Source organism: Myotis yumanensis, unplaced genomic scaffold, assembly GCF_028538775.1.
Source record: "Myotis yumanensis isolate MYYU_CA2020_CCGP unplaced genomic scaffold, mMyoYum1.0.hap1 SCAF_2, whole genome shotgun sequence".
NCBI classification, from domain to species: domain Eukaryota; kingdom Metazoa; phylum Chordata; class Mammalia; order Chiroptera; family Vespertilionidae; genus Myotis; species Myotis yumanensis.
The window spans coordinates 216,394,618-216,412,427 of NW_027223753.1; the positions used below are offsets into that span (position 1 = coordinate 216,394,618).

At 64.3% G+C, this 17,810-nt stretch overlaps 1 protein-coding gene across 1 annotated transcript in view; it reads left to right on the forward strand.

Annotated features, from left to right (window-relative positions):
- TIAM1 (TIAM Rac1 associated GEF 1) overlaps positions 1-17,810 on the forward strand; it is a 112,309-nt gene that overhangs the window by 26,028 nt on the left and 68,471 nt on the right. The window contains 3 exon segments of the mRNA XM_070407291.1: positions 4,461-4,635; positions 10,109-11,091; positions 16,836-17,283. Coding sequence (XP_070263392.1) covers positions 10,120-11,091; positions 16,836-17,283 — 1,420 coding nt within the window. The 5' untranslated portion in view covers positions 4,461-4,635; positions 10,109-10,119.

Here is a 17,810-nt window from a genome sequence, read left to right on the forward strand (position 1 = left end):
CCCCAGCGGCTTCGCGTCTGCAGGGCCTGAGGTTGCAGCGGCCACAAGGTCTGTCCCGGCTCTGGCCTCCGTACAGGGCTTCCCGGGGAGCTGCCGATTCTGCGCCTGAGGGTGAGCGTCGTACCTCCCTCTTCCCTCTTCCCTCTTCTCATCCTCACCTGTGGGCGCCTTTCCCGGGAGGGTCTCCTCATTCCAGTTCCGAGGACGGATCTTTCCAAGTCGCTCCCCGGACTCCTGTTGGATAAAGTGAGGGTTAGAGAAAAGCAAAGACGACGACTGAGGAATTTTCACCTTAGTTTCTGAGCCATGTAAAAACCCAGTGCCCCAGACCGTCTGTCTGTCTGTCTGTCTATCTATCTATCTATCTATCTATCTATCTATCTATTCATCCATCCGTCCGTCCGTCCGTCCAGCTATCCGTCTGTCCGTCCATCCATCCATCTGTCCGTCCACCCCATCCTGATCGTTGGAGGGAGATGACACTAACACGAAGCCCTTTGGGTGGTGGTTGTGCCTGAAATGAATCTCAGGGCTCTGCCTCGGGGAGGGCTCGGCCCACCCCCTGCACCCCCCCTCCCGCCCCCGGGCTCAGGTGAGGAGCCTTTTTAACTCACGAACTGCCAAGCCTTCGAGGCGCTGAGTGAGGATGACCGTGTCCTGTCCACCGTCCCGGGGCGTCCGCGTGTCCGGGTCCTCTGACCTGTCCCACAGCCCCCTTTGCAGGTCGGGTTAAGGGGCGAACTCTGCCCTCCCTTGTGGCGGTTTCGATGGGAAGTTCACTTGCCCAAGAACGAGCAGGTGAGTGAGAGATGGGGCCTCGCGTGGGAACGGGGATGTGAGGCCAGAGCAGCGTCATTCCCTCTCAGTCCTGGGCTTCCTGGACTCAGGACTGAAAGGGCAGGAGGCCCTGAGCCGGGAGAAGGTGAGAACAAAGGTCTGGCTGGGCTCTGGGAAGAGGCCCCGCTGTGCCCGAGGGCACAGAGTTCCTGTGGCTGTTGGAGGGAGCGAGCGAGCGAGAGCGAGAGCGAGCACTGGGAGCACCGCCGCCTGTGTTCCTGGGACCTGCAGCCGGGAGTCGGTTTGGGGTTCCCACCCACCTCCGGCCACACAGAGGCGGACGTGGGGTTGGGTCTCAGTCAGCGACACAGAGACACTCGTCAGGGGTCATCTCAACAAGGTGCAAGCCGGCGGCCTGGCTGCCAGTTCACCGCGTGGCTGTGAGCGCGTGGCCATGTGCGCGAGCCCAGCCACGTGGGCAGACCCCGTCTTCCAGCAACCCCACCAGTGCCCCCTGGCCCCAGCAGGTTCAAGGGGGACCCCTTCCTCCCACTCACAGCTCAGTCACAGCCTAGTGAGCTGGGCCTGTTTTTTCTTCCTTTTTTAAATATATTTTTATTGATTTCAGAGAGGAAGGGAGAGGGAGAGAGAGAGAAACATCAATGATGAGAGAGAATCATGGACCAGCTGCCACCCGCACACACCCCACTGGGGATTGAACCTGCAGCCAGGCATGTGCCCTGACTGGGAATCTACCATGACCTCCTGGTTCACAGGTGGACGCTCAGTCCCTGAGCCACGCCGGCCGGCCGGGCTGGTGTTCCGTTTTAAGGGGGCCCCAGGACCGTGGCCCTCCCCCCGCGCGCCCCGCTTGGTGTACAAACACGAAATTTCCAGGAAACAGCGGCCACCACTGGCCACACACTCATCTGTGAGCATTTGCCGAGCAGGGACTGTGGCGCCGGCTGAGAGAGCCCTGCCCCAGGCTCTCCTCTGATGCCCCGTGGCGTGGGGACTGTGATGCCCGTGGGGGGGGACCGTGATGCCCGTGGGGGGTGACTGTGATGCCCGTGGCGGGGGGGACTGTGATGCCCGTGGCGGGGGGGCTGTGATGCCCGTGGGGGGGGACTGTGATGCCCGTGGCGGGGGGACTGTGATGCCCGTGGTCTGGGGACTGTGATGCCCGTCGGGGGGGACTGTGATGCCTGTGGGGGGGGACTGTGATGCCCGTGGTGTGGGGACTGTGATGCCCGTGGGGGGGGACTGTGATGCCCGTGGCGGGGGTACTGTGATGCCCGTGGTCTGGGGACTGTGATGCCCGTGGTGTGGGGAGTGTGATGCCCGTGGGGGGGGACTTTGATGCCCGTGGTGTGGGGACCGTGATGCCCGTGGCGGGGGGGACCGTGATGCCCGTGGCGTGGGGACCGTGATGCCCGTGGCGGGGGGACCGTGATGCCCGTGGCGGGGGGACTGTGATGCCCGTGGCGGGGGGACTGTGATGCTGTGGGTGGAGGGTGGCCTGACCGGCGTGGCCGACACTGCGCAGAGCCCCAGGCGTGGGCTGGACGCTGAGCGGGTCCTGGCTGCCTCCCGCCGGATGGAACTCCCGGCGCCCCGGGTCCTGGTGGTTCTCCAGTCGCCGGGACACAGGCCCCCCCCCCCCCCCCCCCCCAGGAGTCACCGCCAGCACAGAGCAGCCGGCCGGCCGACAGGACAGGGCGCCGGGGTCAGCGCCACAGCCAGGTCCCTGGAGAAGCGTTCCCACCAAAATCAGAAAAAATCACACCAAATGGATGCAGCCCAGCCCCCCTGCGGCACAGACAGGCCCGCGGGCCTCCTGGGGACCGGTCTCCGCAGGGAGGGCCTCATCGCGCAGGTGGACGCGCGTTGGTTCTTAGTGTAAAAGCGCATCCCCCGCCTCCTGGCTCCACTGGTTGGAGCATCGTCCTCCACAGCGAAGGGTTCCGGGTTCGACTCCCGGGCAGGTGACATCCCTGGTGTGGGGTCCATCCCTAGTTGGGGCGGGTGCGGGAGGCAACAGATCGATGCCTCTCTCTCTCTCTGTCTCTGTCTCTCTGTCTCTCTCTCTCACCGATGGCCACGTCCTCAGGTGAGGATCAAAGTGCAGCACCAGCCTCCTGTGCAGGAGGAAGGCAGGCCGCGCCGTGTGCTGGCGAGAGCCGCCATGCGGGTCGCTGGCCGCCGGCACCACCAGCGTCCGTGCCGGTACCGACGGCCGGTTAGCTTCCGCCGGCTCCTGGGCAGCCCCGAGCTGGTTCGGAATTGGGCGACTCTGCAGAGAGCCGCGTGCGGGCGGGCACAGTGGGGGGTCGTGGGAAGGCGTGTATTTCGGGGTAATCATGGGTGTGCTGAGAAGTCACGCTCCGCCCTGCACGCTGAGTCACCAGTCACCGTTAAACAGCACGTTTCCGAGACGAGGAAGGACGGGACCGCGCTCACCGGCCTGTTCTCCGCGGGCGCATGTGTTTACTTCCTGCCTCGGTGCCGCCTCCTCAGGGCAGGCCGCTCTCCCCGTCCTGCGCCGCGGGCCTGGTGAGGCCTGGCTGGTGGCAGACGGCGGGCGCAGCCCCCCAGGGACCCCGCATCTCTGTGTCTCCGTGTTTGCAGTCTCTCCTCCGAGGGCGGCTGTAAGGAAAGGACCATGAGTCCGGCCAGTGTGGCTCAGTGGCTGAGCGTCCCCCTATGAACCAGGAGGTCACGGTTGGATTCCCGGTCAGCGCACATGCCCGGGGTGTGGGCTCAATCCCCAGGGTGGGGCTTGCAGGAGGCGGCTGATCAGTGATTCCCTCTCATCATTGATGTTTCTCTCTCTCTCTGCCTTCCTCTCTGAGATCAATAACAAATACAGCTTTAAAAAAAGAACCATTAAAACTGCCGTGGGTGGTGCTGCCCTGGCCGTGCATTTTCTGGGTTAAGGGACAGTCTGGCTGTTTCACCCGAGTTCTTCGCGGGGCACCTGCCCCTGGGTTTCCTCTGGGTCGGCGCCGGGCGGTGTGAGGACACGGCCCCGGGGGAGTCTGCCCGTCACGTGCCTCTGCTCATGGCCTCTCGGCGTTTTCGTCAGCATCAGCTGCAAACACAGCTCCGTTCAGAATAGCCCGGACTCCCTCCTCCCGTGTCACCTGTCTGTCTGTGGAGACCGTGTGCCGGTTAGGAGGGGACGCGGGATCAGTCCATCGGACATCCGTTCGTCGTGACGGGTCCCTGTCATCTGATCCCTTAATCCGGGGTGGGGACCTTTTCCGGCCCAGGGCCCTGTGATGTTTCTAACAGCACCCGCGGGCCACACAACGTCACCCACTTAGACACGAGCCTGCTCTGTGTGGTCCCAGGGTCCATGAACTCCCCCTAGGGCCTGGGCAGGGCCAGGCCGCAGGCTTTCTCAGGCCCTGTGCGGCCCGGGGGCCGGACGCTCCCCACCCTGCTAACCAACAGGAAGAGGTGGCAGTGACACAGTAACTCTGCCGTAGGGCTGCTTACCACTGTCCGTGTGACACGCGCGTGTGTGTGTGTGTGTGTGTGTGCTTATCTGATGGTGCGTGTCCTTCGTTCCTGTGGCGTCGTGGATCAGGGGGTGGGTTTCAGCCGAGACGGGCGCTGGCAGGCGACGAACTGCCGCTGGCTGCGCTGTGACCCTCTCTCTCCCGTCCTGTCCTCTCCAGGTGTTGGCGGGACCTGGGAGACGCCGATGAGACCGCCATGGCCGTCCCGAGGGGCCGGTGCTGAAGACGCCCCCGCCCGGTCACCGTTCGTGCTGACGCCACGGCCAGTGTCAGGACCTAAATGCCACTGTGCTCTCGGGGCACACGGGGCCGGGAGCCGCTGTCGCCGGGGCAGGTGAGCCTGGGCACCGGGTGGAGGCCCGGGAGCGCGGGGTCGGACCGAGTGGATGGGAATCGCTGTGCTGGGTGTGGCTCGTGGGTAAAGGACTTGGAATCACTTCTTTGGGTTAAGGCTGCACCCGTTTAACCATGGAAACGCGTGAGCATCCAAACTCGGAAGAAGAAAACCGAGAAGCAGGTCGGGACGAGTCGTCTCCCGTGACTCGCCCTCGGGATCTTTTAGGGTCACCCCGGCTTCCCCGTCTTTACGTGGGATTACGTTCCAGAAGGCAGCCCTGCTCCGAAACCTCACCTCCAATCAGCGCTGCCGGTTTGGGTGATTGTTACAGCAGAGACACTACGGCCAGAGCCACAATCTTTCCAAATCAGAGACCATCTCCTGTTTGCTTGTTGCAGAACCCTCCCTTCGCCCTTGGCGGGCGCTCGCTCGCTCTCCATGGGTGTGAGGATGGAGCAGAGCCCTCAGGGTCGGGGTCCTTAATCTGAGCGTCCCCCCCCCTCCGGGCTCAGCCTCCAGCGGGAAAACAGGCTCCAACCAAGGCCTCCCACGGAAGCTAATTTTACGCCTGCAATCTGTTGTCTTGTGATGTTCGCTGCAGATTTAGCTCCGAAATGAATACATTGCATTCTCTCTCCTGCCGTCTGCGAGGTCTGTTCGCAAGTCAGAGGAGGACTCATTAGGTTTATTTTAATATGTTTTTAAATACCTCAGGGGCGTGAAGCGTTTTATTATTAATAATTATAATTTACAGACATCGCTCCGGCCTCGTGCTTGGCTTTCAGGGTGCCCTGCGCAGCCACCGGGAAGCTTGCTCCCAGTCCACTTCTGACGGCGAGGACGTGAAGGGGGTCCTCGCGGGCCCACCGATGGGCATGAATGTTTTATGTAATAGTCATAGTTTCTAAATATGTTTTTATTGATTTTTAGAGTGAGAGGAAGGGAGAGGGAGAGATAGAAATATCAGTGAGATTGATCGGCTGCCTCCTGCACGTCCCCCATTGGGGATCCAACCCACAACCCGGGCCTGTGCCCTGACCGGGAATTAACCGTGACCTCCTGGTTCCTGGGTTGACGCTCAACCACTGAGCCACGCCGGCCGGGCTCGAACATTTTGTATTGTTGAGTTGCCCTTGTTGTAAGTCCACCTGAGCGATGAGCGTCCCCCCCCGAGCATAGCTGTGCTAAACCTAGTTTATTTAGACCAGGGGTCCTCAAACTACGGCCTTCGGGCCACATGCGGCCCGCCGAAAACATTTATCCGGCCCACCGGGTGTTTTTGCCGCTGCTGTGTACATAGGAATTTGTTCATAGTTTTTTTTTAAACTATAGTCCAGCCCTCCAACGGTCTGAGGGACATTGAACTGGCCCCCTGTTTAAAAAGTTTGAGGACCCCTGGTTTAGACGATCGGTACAATGCGGTCGGGCATGGTTCCTGCGGGGGGTGGGGTGGGGGGGGTTATAATGAAATGGGAAGGGGTGTGTGCAGAGGAAGACATGTGCGTCAGTGCCCACGTGGCCACGCCAGGCACCACGTGAGGAGGCCAAGCAAGTGCCCCTGGAACGTGGAGAGGGGTGGAAGCCAGCGAGTTGGCGTTTCCTTTATCCCGGGACCTTCCCAGACCGTCTGGTGGAGGTCGGGTCGGGGGCCTCCTCGCTCTCCCCAGTGACCCCAAACCCATGTGAACATGTTGCATTTGTGTATTTTTCCTTAAAGTGAATGATAGGGTTAGTGGAGAAACTTCAGAAAATACAAAAAAAGTGTAATTGTGGAAATCAGTCTCAATCACTTTACCCAGAATACTTGAAACATGTTTATGCACGAGGATCATGTGTGTGCATGCATGCGTGTGTGGGTACGCACACATGTGTACTAGTATGTGTGTGCATATGTGTGTGGATGCGCGCGCTTAAGTGAAATACCATGGATGTTCTTACAGAAAACTTTAACCTGCTCAAAGCCAGGGCCTTGTCTGCCCTGATGGGTAAGTGTTTGCTTCCTGAGCAGGAGCAGGGTCTCCCTCTACAGAGGTTCCGCCTGACAGCACAGCTGTCTCTGCGCATCTGGCCCGCGGGCTGGGCTTTGGTGGCGCGAGGCCCCGAGTTCCCGGTGGGGCAGCGCTGCGTGCCTGCGGGGCCCGCTGAGCGAGGGAGACAGGAAACCATCACGCTGCCGTCCGCGCCTCCGCAGCCCGGCAGGATGATTACTTCCAGTTTCCCTTGAGCTGCTTTCCGCCCTCTTCCCTCAGAACAGTCTGAGGTCGCGGTGGTTTCTCCTTGTTCTCGCTGCCCCGGGGCCTTGGCCGCGGTGGCTTTCTATGAACCAGACCGCGTGCTCGCGCATCCTGAGAACGGGGCGCAGCTAAGGGCGCAGCTTGCACGTCCCCTCGTGATCGAGAGGCCTTGCCTTTCTCTTGTGCGTCCTGGCTCTGCCCGTGTCGCATAATCGATGCTCATAATGGTCTTGCAGAGGAACGGCAAGCCGCTGGGCTTTTCATTTATGTCCAGGGTGCTTACCGTTACTCGGGAACACGGCTATACTAAAACAGCTGCTCTAAAAGGCTTTGTTGGATAATTCCAGCTTCTGGGCCACCGTGGGGTTGGCATCTATTGGTTGCCTTTCCCCTTGAGAGCTGGTTAGATTTTTTTTTTCTGGGTCGCAGTAACTTTACTGTAACAGAGAGACCAGGCTGCAGTAAGTCTACACGATTAGAGTAGGTGCTGGTTATCCTTCTAAAGGGCGAATGAAGCCCGAGCCCCGCTGGAGGCGCACCAAGGTTCAAACCAAAACCTGAATGTCCTCCTGCCTGGCCCAACCCCAATCCCCCGACTTGGGACGGGCAGCGTGTGGCTGCACCACACGGACTTTCCTTGGTTCTTCGGAAGGTGTCACGGAGACCTTTTGTTTTGTTTTTTAAATATATTTTTATTGATCTCAGAGAGGAAGCGAGAGGGAAAGAGATGGAAACATCAATGATGAGAGAGAATCATGGATCGGCTGCCTCCTGCACGCCCCACTGGGGATTGAGCCTGTGCCCTGACGGTTAATTACACCGTGACCTCCTGGTTCACAGGTCGACACTCAACCACTGAGCCCTGCTGGTTGGGGTAAGATTTCTGTTTTTGAAATAAAAAGAAAAAGGGTTAAGTAGGAGCGAGCAGGGAGACGCTAGGGAGCTGGATGCAGCTGGGAGTTCTGCGTTTGCTCCTGAAAAGGGGGGAATTTCCAGTCCACACCGCCTGGGTCGCCTGGGGCAGGGCTGGCCCCCGAGGGGGAGATGTGTGTGGGGTGGGTGAGCAGATTGCACTTAGGGGATCCCAGTCCCACTGACCTGCAGGCTCCCCGACCTCTCAGGGATGGAACTTTCCTGGCGTCCGGCTTCCCGCTGCCTCTCCGAGGCCATCCCTGAGGATTCTGGTGCAGGATGTGGGAGCTGGCTGTCGCCCTCTGAGCTCCAGGTCGGAGGCTGAAGCGGTCCTTCCTACCTTGGCCGGGCCTCTGGCTCCGGAAAGTGCTGTTAGAGCGGCGTCAGGGCCCGCAGGCTGCAGGGCTGCCCGCCTCCCCAGGACGCTCTCTGAGGCTGTTCACGTGGTGAGGTTTCGTTGACAGAGAGCCTGAGCAGAAATGTGCTGTTGCGGAGGGGCCTGTCCGCTGTTCGCAAGGTCCTGATTACGGCGGAGGAGGGCCCGGGCTTGGAGGGGTGGCTCTGCGGCCTCCTGCTCGGCCGCTTTGGCCATAATTCTTCCCCCTTTCGCACTGAAATCCGTGCAGGGCTCCCAGCGGCACTGCTGGCTCCCAGCTGCTCGGGGCTTTTTGTTCTTATTTATTGGAAAACATGTGGATTGTAGACGCATCCAGGTGTTTAACGAATTCTTTAGAAAGTCAGGGATCCCAGGAAGTCGGTCCTGGCCTTCAGTGTCACCGAAATGCTGGTCTGTGCGACTAACCAGCCCCGCAGCCGAGATCTGCTCAGCAACCAGCCACCTCCAGCCTCACCCTCGACAGCTCCCCTTCCCGCCCTCCCTCTGCGGAGCCGCGGCGTCATCTTTTTCTTGTGTCTTGGAGGCTCCAGCCAGGGTGCCGGGGACGGGCCGACAGGTGCCTGCGGCCGGGAGGGCGAGGGCCTCGGTGCTGGCAGCTTATCGCTGAGCGCCGGGGGTGCGCCCGGGACGTGGGCCCTGGGAAGGTCCTGGGGGAGGAGCGCAGCTGCCAGCCGTCCCCTCCCAGCTCCCCGGCCCCGGGGCACTCGCCAAGGCCTTCCTCTGCCTTGGCCGCGGAGCCGGGGTCACGGAGCGATTCCAGGTCAGCGTGGGGCGGTTCTGTGCCAGGGTCTCAGGGTCCCTGCGGCCACTGTGAGTGCGTCCCGCCCTCTGGTGCGGCTACTCTGCCGGGAGCCTGCCCGGCAGGGGCCTGTCTGTGACGGGGACCGTGCCCCTGCCTGCGCCCGGCTGGATGTCTGTCTGCTGGGGGCTCAGTGTCTGTCAGCACAGATGGCCACGCAGGGGGTGGAGGGGACCAGCGCGGCCAGGCCCAGCCCCGAGTCTCTCCTCTCCTCTCCCCTCCCCTTCCCTCCCCTGCCCTCCCCTCCCCTCCCCTCCCCTCCGGCCGTCCCCACGTGTGTCCAGTCTCAGGGCCCAGAGCTGCCTCCTGGTGGAGCAGGGAGACCAGGCGGGGAGGCGCCACGGCTGAGCCTTGCAGACGTTTCTCTTTCCCACGGTGGCCACGGCCCCAGGTCGGCGATAGACGCTGGGATGGTCGGGAGGGACGGGAATGAAGGGGCAGCCCCAGAGGCCGGCTCACCTTCCGTGTGCGGGAGGCGCTTGGTACCAGGTGGACGTTAAGGTTGGATTTGCTCCCAGAAGCCCACCCGGCTCTGGTCCCTCCCGCCCACACCCCCTCCCGCTGAGCCCGGGGCTGCAGATGCTGCGGAGTTACAGGCACAGCCCCTTCCCCGGCGACCGATGGATTAGGGGGAGGCCAGGGGACTGCCGTCCGTGTTTCCTCTTTGGATTGATGTGGAAGTGCAGGTGGGACCTGAATGGAGCACGTCACCTCCCGGGAGGTGGGGGAGGCGGTCAGATGCCCCTCTGGGTCTGAAGTGGCCATTTCCCGCAGAGCCGCCCTCCCGGGCCGACTCCAGCCTGAGCAGGAGCAGCGCTTAGGCACCTGAATGTGTGACCCCGGGAGGGAGCCAGGCCGACCGCCTGTGAGAGCCGCGCGGCCGCGGGTGGGCAGCTGTCCCTGCACACCGACCCTCTCGTGGTCGCCCTTGTGCTGCTGCCCACCCGCCGGTGGTCTCAGTACCCCGTGGTCTCACCTACCCCCCCCCCCCCAGCAGGATCCAGGGTCCTGCCAGGTGCGCACTCGGGGGCACCCTTCCCTGGCAGGCCGTGCCCTCCCCGCGCCCGGCTCTCTGTTCACTTGCCCCTGCACCCCGGTGACTCACTGTCCCCCCTCTCTTCGCTGCAGGCCGTGAAGCCATGGGCAACGCCGAGAGCCAGAGCGTGGAGCACGCGTTCTACGGGGAGAAGCGCGCGGGCCTGGGGCGCAAGCACACGTCCCGCTCCCTGCGCCTGTCGCACAAGGCGCGGCGCTCCCGCCACGCGGCCTCGGGGAAGGCGCCGCCGCGGCGCGTGGAGGCGAGCGCGCGGTCCAGCAGCACCCCCAGCCTCCCGCAGGCGCTGGCCGAGAACGGCCTGGAGCCCTTCGCCGCCGAGGGCGCCCTGGAGGGCTTCGGGGACCCCATGTGGGCGGACCGCGTGGAGATGGGCCTGAGACCGGTGTCCTACACCGACTCCTCCGTGGCGCCCAGCGTGGACGGCAGCATCGTGCTCGCGGCCGCCTCGGTGCAGAGCATGCCCGGCTCGGAGGAGAGCCCGCCCTGCCCGGCGGAGGTGGCGCCCTGCCCGGCGGAGGGGGGCCGCCGCCCGCGCCCCTGCGCCTGCCCCGCGCCCACCTTCGCCGAGGCGGCCGGCTTCAAGAAGAAGCGCTCCAAGTCGGCGGACATCTGGCGCGAGGACAGCCTGGAGTTCTCGCTGTCCGACCTGAGCCAGGAGCAGCTGAGCAGCCACGAGGAGATGCCGGGCTCCGCGGAGGAGCGGGACTGCGAGGAGGCGCGGGGCGCGGACGCCCGGGCGGGGCCCGGGCCGCTCAGCGCCGGCCCGCGCGCCAACTCCCTGGGCGACCTGTGCACCCCGAACAGCCGGGGGGTGACGGCCCACGGGGGGCCCGGCGGGCGGTGCGCGGGCTACTGCCGGGACCTGGCGTCGGATACGCCCCACCGCGCGCACCGCCAGGCACCCCCCGCGGAGGAGGCGCCCTACCCCTACAGCGCCTGCAGCACCTACAACACGCTGCCCTGCCGGCGGTCGCACTGCCTGTCCGAAGGGGCCACCAACGCGCAGCTCAGCCTCAGCGGCAGCCTGCAGGGCCGCAGGGCCAGGACCGCGCAGGTGAGGGGGGCGCCGGTGGGAGGGCGTAGGTGAAGGCAGGCAGGTGAGGGGCGCGCAGGTGAGGGGTGCAGGTGAGGGGGGTGCAGGTGAGGGGGGCGCGCAGGTGAGGGGGGCGCGCAGGTGAAGGGGGGAGCCGGTGGGGGGGCGCAGGTGAAGGCAGGCAGGTGAGGCCGCGCAGGTGAGGGGCGCGCAGGTGAGGAGGCGCAGGTGAGGGGCGCGCAGGTGAGGGGGCTCAGGTGAGGGGGGCGGTCCAGGGCTTTGGGGAGGCCAGGACTCTGCAGGGTCACTGTGTGTCTGGTGGTGCTGCAGGGCATTCGCCTCCTGTTTTGCCCTCCGCTGCTCTGCGCTCAGGGGCGGGGGGGGGGGGGGGGGGGCGGGAGGCTGGCCGCAGCGAGGGCAGCGGGTGCGCCCTGACCTGGGTCCAGGCCGAGCCAAATGGGCGTTTGGAGGTGAAGTTCTCTGTGAAAGGTGGGGGCGGACAGGGGGAGGGGGTGGGGGCGGAGAGGGGGTGGGGGCAGATATCGGCATAGACTGGCGAGGTCTTTCTTGTCCAACAGAAGAGCTTTTTGTGTTTAATTTTCAAAATCTCAGGTATCTAGTTTTATTCTGGAATTTTAAATTCTCAGCTACAAGGCATTTGGGGATGCAGATTTCCCCCTCCCTCCTCCCCGCCCCGTCCCTCCCTCCTCCCAGCCCCGCCCCTCCCATCCCTCCTCCCAGCCCCGCCCCTCCTTCCTCCCAGCCCCGCCCCCTTCCTCCTCCCAGCCCCGCCCCCTCCCTGCCGCCCCGCCCCCGGCCCCCCCAAGTTCCCGTGGGGAACCGCCTCTCAGGCTCAGATTTGCAACAGCATCTGCTGGTTCTGCACTTGCGCTCTAACGTGGCCCCGTCGGGGGACAGGGAGACAGGCGGGTAGCGGACTCGGGCTCTCTGCTGGGCACTGCGGGTGGCCGGGGGGAAGGGAGGAATCTCAGAGGAGGTGCCCTGGACTCGGGCGGCCGGGTCATCTGTCCGCCTCTTGGAAGCTGGCAGCTCCCCGCCTGACCAGGAGCCATTTCAATTTCCTGCGCCTGGAGGCACGGCCAGGCCAGCCCTGCAGGGGGGACGGAAGGGATGGCACGGGGTTGGCCTGCGGGGACCCCGCCTTCTCTGAAAGGGTGGGTGCTCAGTTGGCCTGCCTGGGGTCTGGGCCGGAGAGCAGGGTGGTGTGAAAACAGCATGAAAGGCCCAGCCTCTTGCGGGAGGGGATGCTGCTGTGATGCTGACCTGAGAGTGCTGACCCGGAGCCGCTGCAGGCCCCGGCTTCTCTGGTCCCGGGCTGGTCCCGGGCAGAATCCCGGACCCGGGCCTGTGTGGAGGGCCTGCTGGAGGTTTGCTGGTGTGGCTTCCGGTCAACAATCCACACGGCCCAACCGCCCGGGAAGGCGGGCCAGGCCCAGGGCGACCAGCGGCTGCGGCGAGGTCAGCGGGAGGGCAGCGGGTCACTCTGACCTGGGTCCAGGCGGGTCCGACGGCGTTTGGAGGTGAAGTTCTCTCTGGAAGGAGGTCTCAGCCTAATGGGGAGGTGGGTGGTGGTGGGGGTCCCGGCATAGACTGGGGATCCTGCCCACCAGTGTGACAGGTGAGCCAGGTGAGCCAGGGACGGTCGAGGCCCCTGAGCCGGGCAGCGGGTGCGCCCTGACTGGCACTCGCGCCTCCCACAGAAGGTGCCAGTCGGAGGGAAACTGGTGAGCGGCTGCCGGCCTGGCCGGGAGGAGGCGCCCGGGGGAGCGGGACCAAGGGCCTCCGTACCCTGTGACCCTGTTGGTAACCGGGAGCCTCTCCGACGAGTGTTTCTGACACGCGGGGTGACCTGGCGCCTTTGCAGGAAATCTGGGACCGGCTCACGCGCCCTGTGGGGGTCATTTTTCTGCCTGGGTCGGGTCTCTCCATTTCCTTGATCTCTGGCTCTGGATGAAAACTCAGTATTTGGACCGACAGAGGCTGCGGCGTCTAACTAGACAGGAGGGCACATGCCTTGTGCTTGCTACGGGCCCGCGAGGTTCCTGGGCCTCTTCCCTGGGGTGGGCGTCTGCAGTCCTGCTGCTGGGAGGAGCGGGGAGGGTCTCGGGGCTCTGAGTGTGGGGAGTCAGCGGGTCTGAGACCCAGGCGGGTGGAGGAGGGGCCCCTGGGAAGATGGCGCCAGGAATGCGGGCGGCGATGCTGCCTGTGGGCCGAGCTGTGGGAGCTGGGGCAGAGGGTGTGCGCCCGGCCTCCGCGGGGATGGGTGGGTGTCTTTCCACATCAGAGCATCTCGGGGACCTGAGACTCAGGAACCCGTCTTTCTCGGGGGCCCTGAGCCGTCGGGTCGGGTCGGCGGCCTTGCGGGTGGTTCTTCCCACCCTGAGGCTGAGACTCAGGATGTGCAGTCAGGCGCTCGCTGCCCTCCCGGTGCCGAGCAGAGCCCGCCTGGCCATCCCCATTGCCCGCGAGGGCCCCGTAGGCCTCTGGGAATTCGGGGCGCCCCAAGCTCATGAGCAACAGGGCTGGGTCCAGGCAGCTTCCCTTCCTTCCCAACAGGCTGGGCGACATATTAGTGGGAAGATGTGTCCCGTGGGCCTGCCCGGCCACGTGGGGACGAGGTGGAGTCAGTCGGCCGGGGGTGGGGGCGAGTCCCAGGCACCTCGCTCGGCGGGGCCAGTGGGCCTCTCACCGAGGGGCCGCCTCTGCTCAGGCAGCGACCGTCCCACAGTCACACGCGGCGGGGGGATGGTCAGATGTCCGGGTCTGGCCGGGAGGTGAGTGTCCTTCGAGGCCTTTACTCTCAGGTTCCTGGGGACCCCAGGGCGTTCAGTAAAGGGGTGAGCGGCCGCGGGAGGATACACCCCTCAGAGCCGTGCCCTTGGCGGGTTGCCTGTCTGGTCTCTGCCTGTTTCCCTCCCCTCCTTCCATCTCCTTCCCCTCCTGCCACGTCAGGTGTGAGACGAACAGTCACGCAGCCTTTGTGGGGGCCCCGAGGAGGGGCGCTGCGGCAAAGTGGGGAGGCGAGAAGCTGACTGTTCAGACAGTCAGGTGGGGTGCCCTGCCGCGCGCGATGGCCGCCTTAGGATGTGGAGAAGGTGGGGAAGCAGGAGCCTGGGCTCCACGCTCCCACCTGCCGCCAGCCCAGGGGGTGGTTTCTCACCCGTTAAAGGGGGGGTGGCTTCCCCGCTTCCTTCCCTCGGGAGCTCTGGGAACCCGTGGGGCTGGAGCCCCCTCTTCTCTGACCCGAAGGCTGGCTCCCGGGCACAGCTTTGCTCTCCCGTCTGAGAAGCGTCTCGCCTGCGTTTCAGGGTTCAGAGCCGACCCCTTCCTTCTCTCAGAGAACTGAGCGGCTTGGAAATGCGCCCCGACGCTGGGGAAACGGGGTCACATTTCCCACTCGTCATGGTCACCCCGAGAATCGGCGATGGTCACACTTACTGTCCTGCGTGGGGGGGGGGGGGGGTCAGGAGGGGAACTGCGGTGAGAGGACGGTGTGCTCCTGCTTGTGGGGGGCCTGTGCCCCTGCATCTGGGTGCTTCCCGGCCTCTGCTTCCTGGTGGTCAGCACACAGGACACGGGGAAGGTGGGACGGGTAGGCACCGGTCTGCGTCCGAGCTGCACCGAGCGGCCCTTGTCCCCTCGGCCCCTGCAAGTCCGTTGGAAATGGAGTCGGCCCTCAGTCGCTGTCCTACCTACTTCCTGTTGCTGTCTTCGCTCGCTGTACTGCTTTTCTTTCCTAGAGCAGGGGTAGGTCGTAGAGAGGGTTCCGGTGCCGCCCAGCTAACCTGAGCACCGGCGGAGGCTGCGTTTGCCAGGTTTTCCCACAGCCAAGTCGCTTTCTGCACCCTTTGCAGACTGTTCTGTGTTTTGAGGACGTACAGTGTGAGGAGGTAATACATGTAAACTGTGGGATGATTACTACAATCAAGTTAGTTAACATGCCCATCACCCCACACAGGTGCCATGTTTAAAAAGTATTTTTTTATTGACTTCAGAGGGGGAGAGAGAGAGAGAAACATCAGTGATGAGAGAGAACCATGGATTGGCTGCCCCCTGCAAACCCCACATGGGGATCGAGCCCGCAACCTGGGCCTGTGCCCTGACCGGGAATCGAACCGTGACCTCCTGGTTCATAGGTCGACGCTCAACCACCGAGCCACGCCAGCCAGGCTGTACCATTTCTTGGGATCTACTCTCAGATTTCCAGTATAAATGCAGTGTATTACCTACAGTCGCCGTGCGTACTTCAGACCCCCATCTGAGAGCTGAGACCGGCGCCTCCCCACGCGCCCCCCGCCACCGTTCCACTCTGTGGCTCAGGGAGTCTGACCCTCGTCCCCGTGTGGTGGACGTGCCGCATGTGTTTTGCGTCTCCGCCCTGTTTCCCGGGTGGCGGTGCCCATCTTCTTGCTGCTCCCCTCGGGTCTGTTCACGGTGAGGATGAAGCCCGAGGTGCCTGCGGAGGGGCTGATGGAGGTGGCACAGGTGTGGGCACCGCACCGGCCTGGGCCTCGCGCAGGATGATATCAGTGTGTGGCTGGGTTCCATCTGCCCTGTTGCCTCGCATTTGAGCCCAAAGCAGTTGTTTTTACGGCCGTTCAGAATATCCTGGTAGATTGTATACTTTCAAACCACAATGAACTATTTATGGGGCCGAAGGCTCAAACCTGGTTCAGCCCCCAAACCTTATCTTCCTTTGCCCTTTCCTGTGTCACTCCCGCTCCCATCCCTGCCTTCGAGAGAAGCCCACGGCCTGGAGCTGGCCTGGCCGAGGGCGCTGTGGCCGGGCCACCCCTGGGGGATTTAGTGATTGTTGGTGGAGCTGCCCGGAGCCCTCGAGAGCAGGAGAGCAGCTCAGATGCTGAGTGCAGAGCGGACCTGCCTGTGGCCGGAAGGCTCAGCTCCGGGCCGGGCACTGCTCTGCGAGTTCCGAATGGGCTGGATCTGGGAATCGATAGCCCAGCGTCCTGGCGGGTGCCCCAGCCGTGCCTCGCCCGCCCGGGCAGTGAGGAGCCTGCTCCGGCCCCAGCACCCACGCTGAAAGGGCGAGGGAACCTGAGAGCCTGCCGGGAGCTGGGCCCCATAGGCTGTTTGGCCCAGTGCCCGCCCAGGAGGGCATGAGGACTTCGCCTGCCCGGGTACCTGGGCCTCTGCTGGGTGAGGGGCTGTGCGAGGGTCCTGGCCGTCCCTTTAGCCACGGCACCAGGAAGGAGCCTCCGTCAGGCCCTTCTCGTTAAGAAGCGCTCTCAGCTGTTTCCACTTCATCCCTTGTAGCCCCGACCTCCAGCGACTAGCTCAGGAGGCTGCGCCGGAGGGTGAGGTGCTGAGGGGAGGGCGCTGAGCCGGCTGGTGGGGGGCAGCCTCCATCGCTGGCTGGGCAGTTAGTTGATGACCTGAGCCAGATACGGGACAGCTCTCCGCCTTGGGCGCTGCTCTTCTGTTCCTCGAGCACATGAAGTGGTTCAGCTGGTCCTGGGGCGGCTGGATTATGCGCCCAGGCACTCGGCCCAGAGTGGGTTTGCAGGGCCCAGGGGTGGGAAGGGTCCAGGGGTGGAGTGGGGTTCAAGGGGTGGAGGGGGTCCGGGGAAGGAGGGATGCGGGGGTGGGGGAGGCCTCTGTGCAGGTCCGGCTGGGAGGCAGGTGCCCTGTGGTCGGCCCCCCCCCCCCCCCCGCCCAGCCTGCAGGGGGTGCTGTGCCCTGCCCGCCTGATGCCCATCTTCTCTTCCTCCCTCTCGGCCCCCCAGGATGTCAACGCGGGCGAGGGCAGCGAGTTCGCCGACAGCGGGATCGAAGGGGCCGCCACCGACCCGGACCTGCTGTCCCGGCGCTCCAACGCCACGCACTCCAGCTACTCGCCGCCGCCGGGCCGCGCCTTCGTGGGCAGCGACAGCGGCAGCAGCAGCGCGGGGGACGCGGCGCGCCAGGGCGTCTACGAGAACTTCCGCCGGGAGCTGGAGCTGAGCGCCAGCCGCGAGAGCCCCGAGGACGCGGGCTCCGCGCACAGCGACGAGCGCTCCAGCGGCGCCCCCAGCTCGCCCGGCCGCTCGGACGACGCGCTGCGGGCGGCGGCGCGGGGCACGGTGCGCAAGGCGGGCGCGCTGGCCGTCAAGAACCTGCTGGTGCACAAGAAGAGCCGGAAGGTGGAGCCCGCCGCGCGCCGGCGCTGGAAGCACTACTGGGCGTCCCTCAAAGGTGAGCCGGGGGCCCCCCACCCCGCGGGCGCGCGCCCAGGTGCCCCCAGGTGCTCTCACGTGTGCTCCATCCGCCCCAGGTGCGCTCCATCCGCCCCACAGGCGCTCCACTGCGCCTGCGCAGAGGATGGTGTGGCCACTGGCTTAACCATCACTGCGTTGTGCTTACTGTACTGAATATGACATCTAACTTCTGACGCGCACACACACACATCAACTTCAGAGAGGGAGAGAGGGGGAGAGAGAGAGAGAGAGAGGGGAAGAAACATCAATGATGAGAGAGAATCATGGGTCGGCTGCCTCCTGCACGCCCCCCACTGGGGATGGAGCCCGCAACCCGGGCCTGTGTCCTGACCCGGAGTCCAACCGTGACCTCCTGGTTCATAGGTCGATGCTCAACCCGTAAGCCATGGTGACCAAGGGCACCTGCTGGTCATTCTTCACTAAACTCTGTGTCCCAGGATGAGGGGCTCCTGTCCCTCCTGCCCACCCTGTGTGTCTTCATTTTCACACAGAGAAGCCAGGCGC